Source organism: Salmo salar, chromosome ssa11 (genome assembly GCF_905237065.1).
Source record: "Salmo salar chromosome ssa11, Ssal_v3.1, whole genome shotgun sequence".
In the NCBI taxonomy this organism is placed as follows: domain Eukaryota; kingdom Metazoa; phylum Chordata; class Actinopteri; order Salmoniformes; family Salmonidae; genus Salmo; species Salmo salar.
The window spans coordinates 109435863-109443362 of NC_059452.1; the positions used below are offsets into that span (position 1 = coordinate 109435863).

Here is a 7500-nt window from a genome sequence, read left to right on the forward strand (position 1 = left end):
TCAGTCTTGTGTTATTTTCTAACTGTAAATGGTGTTCTTAATGTTAATCAATCTGGATTCAGGACTAAACATAGCACCACTATGACTCCCATGATGCTTCAGGACTAAACATAGCACCACTATGACTCCCATGATGCTTCAGGACTAAACATAGCACCACTATGACTCCCATGATGCTTCAGGACTAAACATAGCACCACTATGACTCCCATGATGCTTCAGGACTAAACATAGCACCACTATGACTCCCATGATGCTTCAGGACTAAACATAGCACCACTATGACTCCCATGATGCTTCAGGACTAAACATAGCACCACTATGACTCCCATGATGCTTCAGGACTAAACATAGCACCACTATGACTCCCATGATGCTTCAGGACTAAACATAGCACCACGATGACTCCCATGATGCTTCAGGACTAAACATAGCACCACTATGACTCCCACGATGCTTCAGGACTAAACATAGCACCACTATGACTCCCATGATGCTTCAGGACTAAACATAGCACCACTATGACTCCCATGATGCTTCAGGACTAAACATAGCACCACTATGACTCCCATGATGCTTCAGGACTAAACATAGCACCACTATGACTCCCATGATGCTTCAGGACTAAACATAGCACCACTATGACTCCCATGATGCTTCAGGACTAAACATAGCACCACTATGACTCCCATGATGCTTCAGGACTAAACATAGCACCACTATGACTCCCATGATGCTTCAGGACTAAACATAGCACCACTATGACTCCCATGATGCTTCAGGACTAAACATAGCACCACTATGACTCCCATGATGCTTCAGGACTAAACATAGCACCACTATGACTCCCATGATGCTTGTCGTAAATGATATTGCAGTTGCCTTAGATGATGTATTGTATTGCCTGTTTGTATCTTTTGATACTGTAGACCATGTTATTCTGTTGAAGAAGCTCTTCTCCATTAAAGGTTGGGTCATGATGCCTTGTCGATGGTTTAATAATGATCTCAGTGACAGAACTCAGGCCATCAAGGTAGATGGGGGTCAAATCTGAGTTCCTTAAAGTTACATGAAAGGGGGTGCCCCAAGGAACGATACTCAGCCCACTACTGTTTACAATCTATACAAATAACATTGGTAATGCTGTAAAAATTAAAAAACGTTATATTAATTTTTAACACATTTGAAGTCTGATTTTCAACCACAGCAGAAACCACTACTGTATCTAGAGTTAGCGATAAATGCAAACAAAACACAATGCATCTTGGTCCCATAACCCAGATTTGAATGAATTTGTAATGACTAATTTGAACGGTATACAAATTGAGCGAGTTCCTTCCTACAAATATCTTGGTATCTGACTTGATGACAAAACTGTCATTTAAAAAAAACATGTCGCTGAGCTGGTGAAGAAGTTGAAGTTCAAGGTTGGTTTCTTTTACAGAAACAAAGCAGAAACTTGCTGGGGTTTTTTTTCGTAGCTGTCTACATACCTCCACACACAGAGGCTGGCACTAAAACTGCACTCAATGAGCTGTATTCCGCCATAAGCCAACAGGAAAATGCTCATCCAGAGGTGGCGCTCCTAGTGGCCGGGGACTTTAATGCAGGGAAACAGTTTTACCTAATTTCTATCAGCATGTTAAATGTGCAACCAGAGGGAGAAAAAAACTCTGGACCACCTTTACTCCACACACAGAGACACGTACAAAGCTCTCCCTCACCCTCCATTTGGCAAATCTGACCATAATTCTATCCTCCTGCTTACAAGCCAAAATTAAAGAAAGCACCAGTGACTCGGTCTATAAAAAAAGTGGTCAGATGAAGCAGATGCTAAACTACAGGACTGTTGTGCTATCACAGACTGCAACATGTTACAGGATTCTTCCGATGACATTGCGGATTACACCACATCAGTAAATGGCTTTATCAATAACTGCATCGAGGATGTCGTCCCCACAGTGACTGTACGTACATATCCCAACCAGAAGCCACAGGCAACATTCGCACTGAGTTAAAGGCTAGAGCTGCCGCTTTCAAGGAGCGGGACTCTAACCCGGAAGCTTATAAGAAATCCCACTATGCCCTGCGACGAACCATCAAACAGACAGATCGAATCGTACTACACCGGCTCCGACGCTCGTCGGATGTGGCAGGGCTTGCAAACTATTACAGACTACAAAGGGAAGCACAGCCGAAAGCCGCCCAGTGACACGAGCCTACCAGACGAGCTAAATAACTTCTATGCTCGCATCGAGGCAAATAACACTGAAACATGCATGAGAGCATCAGCTGTTCTGGATGACTGTGTGATCACGCTCTCCTCAGCCGATGTGAGGAAGACCTTTACACAGGTCAACATTCACAAGGCCGCAGGGCCAGACGGATTACCAGGACGTGTACTCCGAGCATGCGCTGACCAACTGGCAAGTGTCTTCACTGACATTTTCAACCTCTCCCTGATTGAGTCTGTAATACCAACATGTTTCAAGCAGACCACCATAGTCCCTGTGCCCAAGAACACAAAGGTAACCTGCCTAAATGACTACAGACCCGTAGCACTCACGTCTGTAGCCATGAAGTGCTTTGAAAGGCTGGTCATGGCTCACATCAACACCATCATCACAGAAACCCTAGACCCACTCTAATTTGCATACCGCACCAACAGATCCACATATGATGCAATCTCCATTGCACTCCACACTGCCCTTTCCCACCTGGACAAAAGGAACACCTATGTGAGAATGCTTTTCATTGACTACAGCTCAGCATTCAACACCATAGTGCCCTCAAAGCTCATCAATAAGCTAAGGACCCTGGGACTAAACACCTCCCTCTGCTACTGGAACCTGGACTTCCTGATGGGCCGCCCCGCAGGTGGTGAGGGTAGGTAACAACACATCCGCCACGCTGATCCTCAACATGGGGGGCCCCTCAGGGGTGCGTGCTCAGTCCCCTCCTGTACTCCCTGTTCACTCATGACTGCACTGCCAGGCACAACTCCAACACCATCATTAAGTTTGCTGATGACACAACAGTGGTAGGTCTGATCACCAACAACGACGAGACAGCATATAGGGAGGAGGTCAGAGACCAGGCAGTGTGGTGCCAGGACAACAACCTCTCAACGTGATCAAGACAAAGGAAATTATTGTGGACTACAGGAAAAGGAGGACCGAGCACGCCCCCATTCTCATCGACGGGGCTGTAGTGGAGCAGGTTGAGAGATTCAAGTTCATTGGTGTCCACATCACGAACAAACTAACATTGTCCAAGCACACCAAGACAGTCGTGAAGAGGGCACGACAAAACCTATTCCCCCTCAGGAGACTAAAAAGATTTGGCATGGGTCCTGAGATCCTCAAAAGGTTCTACAGCTGCACCATCGAGGACATCCTGATGGGTTGCATCACTGCCTGGTATGGCAACTGCTCGGCCTCCGACCGCAAGGCACTACAGAGGGTAGTGTGTACGTCCCAGTACATCACAGGGGCCAAGCTTCCTGCCATCCATGACCTCTATACCAGGCGGTGTCAGAGGAAGGCCCAGTACATCACCGGGGCCAAGCTTCCTGCCATCCATGACCTCTATACCAGGCGGTGTCAGAGGAAGGCCCAGTACATCACCGGGGCCAAGCTTCCTGCCATCTAGGACCTCTATACCAGGCGGTGTCAGAGGAAGGCCCAGTACATCACCGGGGCCAAGCTTCCTGCCATCCAGGACCTCTATACCAGGCGGTGTCAGAGGAAGGCCCAGTACATGACCGGGGCCAAGCTTCCTGCCATCCAGGACCTCTATACCAGGCGGTGTCAGAGGAAGGCCCAGTACGTCACCGGGGCCAAGCTTCCTGCCATCTAGGACCTCTATACCAGGCGGTGTCAGAGGAAGGCCCAGTACATCACCGGGGCCAAGCTTCCTGCCATCCAGGACCTCTATACCAGGCGGTGTCAGAGGAAGGCGGGGCGCTACTGCACATCTTGTATCAAAAGGCTGGCTGGACGGGGCCCTAGTGGGCATCCTGTATCTACAGGCTGGCTGGACGGGGCCCTAGTGGGCATCCTGTATATAAAGGTTGGCTGGACGGGGCGCTAGTGGGCATCCTGTATGTAAAGGTTGGCTGGACGGGGCGCTAGTGGGAATCCTGTATCAAAGGTTGGCTGGAAGGGGCGCTAGTGGGCATGGAGTAGAAGCGTTCCCTCAGATCTCCTCACCGTGAATTTTGAAATCTTACATTTGTACCGTTTTATTTCCAGTTTGCCTAAAACAATATATACACGTTGTTTAGTACATTCCCCAGGCACTAACTAGCAGCGAAAAATGTGAAATATGGCGACGAAAACCAACAGAACATCTAACGCAAAGATGACAAAGGCCCAAGCCCAACAAGCAGCAAAATGTGAATCTCTCAAGACAGCACAGGCTGAACTCAGAGGCCGCATGGACACAGCCGATGAGGCCCTGTCTGATCATGACACCCGGATAGGAGGCCTGGAAACCACAGAGCTTAAAAAGAAGAATAAGGTGCTCCAAGGTTTTCAATTTAGAAGGCAGAACATCAAACTCACAGGGATTTTGGAGGATGAAGATCAAGGGAACCCAACAGAGTTCGTGTCCAAGCTCATTCCCAAGCTACTGGGCGACACCCCTCATAATTGACCGTGCACACCGCTCTCTAAAGGCGAAGCCCTCCCCAGGTGCCAAGCCGTGCACCGTAATCGCAAGCATGCATCACTTTCAGGAAAAGGAATTCATTCTACAACTTGGACAACAGCAAGCTATGGAAAACCAAGACCAAAAAGGTTCTCATCTTCCCCGACTACACCATGGAGGTGATGGAGCAACGGTTCGCATCCCGAGATGTGATGTAGTCCATGAGAGAGGCGGCTACATGTCCATCACAACGGCATGACAAGAGTCTTCACCCAGCCAGAAGAGGCTGCAATCTACATATCAAAACTACAGGGAAGCAGTGGGGAAGGAGGGTTTCTCTGGGGAATTGTGTGGAATCTTTCTTTACCAAAACAGAATTACAGTTGGCGTTTTAACCCCTCCTTGCCTACAGACCAAGCGTTCATTGACTGCATGACAACCAAGTTGAATGAGTTCCTCATGACAGGGGAATCTGATTCTACACTATGGGAAACTGTTAAAGTGTTTATGAGAGGTCATCTTATTTCATATGAGTCTGCCATAACAAAAGACTGGATGATAGAAAAAAAAACCCTCCCAGCTTTGGAGGAAACATACAGAACTTCACACACTACAACAATATTTAAAAAATTTAAAAATTAATACAATTCTATTCTTGGTTTCTCAGGTCCTCCTATTAAAGCTGTGACAAAAACTATTTGAAGTAAATACATAAAAATAAATAAGTAAGTAATTAAAAATAGAAAAATCGGAAAGTTTGCTGGCTAGACAACTAAAGGGTTCCCATAAAACCTGGTTGAGGGTTTTGCCACCAGACCCTGAAGAGATCAACTGATTCAAAAAATTATTTTTTTTACTCAGAGGTATATTCTTCCAAATCTGATGCTTCTAGTTCTGATGTTTCAGCCTTCTTTGATTCCATCAACCTGCCAAAACTTGATGACCAACAAATTATAGATAAAATAAAATATCACATTTACATAAGTATTCAGACCCTTTTACTCTGTATTTGTAGAAGAATGCAACTGTTTTTCTGTGGGATTTGTAATGTTTTACTTGTGCTTACCATGACTGTGTTTTTGTATTTTAATATATATACAGTATCAGTCAAAGGTTTTAGAACACCTACTCATTCAAGGGTTTTTCTTTATTTTTTTACTATTTTATACATTGTAGAATAATAGTGAAGACATCAAAACTATGAAATAACACATATGGAATCATGTAGTAACCAAAAAAGTGTCAAACAAATCAAAATATATTTTATATTTGAAATTCTTTAAAGTAGCCACCCTTTGCCTTCATGACAGATTTTGTACACTCTTGGCATTCTCTCAACCAGCTTCATGAGGTAGTCACCTGGAATGCATTTCAATTAACAGATGTGCCTTGTTAAAAGTGAATTTGTGGAATTTATTTCCTTCTTAATGTGTTTGAGCCAATCAGTTGTGTTGTGACAAGGTAGGGGTGGTATACAGAAGACAACCCTATTTGGTAAAATACCCAAGTCCATATTATGACAAGAACAGCTCAAATAAGCAAAGAGAAACAACAGTCCATCATTACTTTAAGACATGAATGTCCATCAATACGGAACATTTCAAGAACTTTGAAAGTTTCTTCAAGTGCAGTCATAAAAACCATCAAGCGCTATGATGAAAAAGGCTCTCATGAGGACCGCCACAGGAAAGGAAGACCCAGAGTTACCGCTGCTGCAGAGGATAAGTTCATTAGAGTTACCAGCCTCAGATTGCAGCCCAAATAAATGCTTCACAGAATTCAAGTAACTGACAACATCTCAACATCAACTGTTCAGAGGAGACTGTGTGAATCAGGCCTTCATGGTCGAATTGCTGCAAAGAAACCACTGCTAAAGGACACCAATAAGAAGAGACTTGATTGTGCCAAGAAACACAAGCAATGGACATTAGACTGGTGGAAATGTGTCCTTTGGTCTGGATGTGAAGGTGTGATGGTGTGGGGGTGCTTTGCTGGTGACATTGGCAGTGATTTATTTACAATTCAAGTCCCACTTAACCAGCATGGCTACCACAGCATTCTGCAGCGATAAGCCATCCCATCTGGTTTGGGCTTAGTGGGACTATCACCTCCAGGCTGTGTAAGGGCTATTTGACCAAGAAGGAGAGTGATGGAGTGCTGCATCAGATGACCTGGCCTTCACAATCCCCCAACCTCAACCAAATTGAGATGGTTTGGGATGAGTTGGACCGCAGAGTGAAGGAAAAACAGCCAACAAGTGCTCAGCATATGTGGGAACTCCTTCAACACTGTTGGAAAAGCATTCCTCGTGAAGCTGGTTGAGAGAATGCCAAGAGTGTGCAAAGTTGTCATCAAGGCAAAGGGTGGCTACTTTGATGAATCTAAAATCTAAAATATATATTTAATTTGTTTAACACTTTTTTGGTTACTACATGATTCCATAATGTGTTATTTCATAGTTTTGATGTCTTCACTATTATTCTACATTGTAGAAAATAAAGAAAAACCCTGGAATGAGTAGATGTGTATATATATATATATATATATATATATATTTTGTTGTTTTTGTGTGTAATTTTTTTATTATAAGTTTACAAATCTGAACATATCTTTATTATTCAAATATTCTACAAGAGATGGAGGGTCTAAAGGTCAGGGGTCATAGTCCTAGAACATCATGCACCCAGCTACCTAAGGTGTGTGTGTGACCATTCTCCATCCTCCGAGTGTCTGCAGTACCTTTTCATACAAACATCTCCTTCTTCCCATGTGTCGGAGGCCTGCGAGGGTGTGTGGAGCTGGGCATGGAAGAGTGTGTGGCGCTGGGCTTGGAAGAGTGTGTGGAGCTGG

The 7500-nt window shown here is 44.7% G+C and overlaps 1 protein-coding gene across 1 annotated transcript in view; it reads right to left on the reverse strand.

Annotated features, from left to right (window-relative positions):
* Positions 1-4816: 4816 nt before the first annotated feature.
* LOC106563969 (serine/threonine-protein kinase sgk-1) overlaps positions 4817-7500 on the reverse strand; it is a 51652-nt gene continuing 48968 nt past the window's right edge. The window contains exons 12-13 of the mRNA XM_045688919.1: positions 7400-7500; positions 4817-4884 (exon numbers count right to left, since the gene is read on the reverse strand). The exon at positions 7400-7500 is cut by the window's right edge and continues 212 nt beyond it. Of these exons, the coding sequence (XP_045544875.1) occupies positions 4817-4884; positions 7400-7500 (169 nt within the window). The remainder of the gene's footprint in view (positions 4885-7399) is intronic.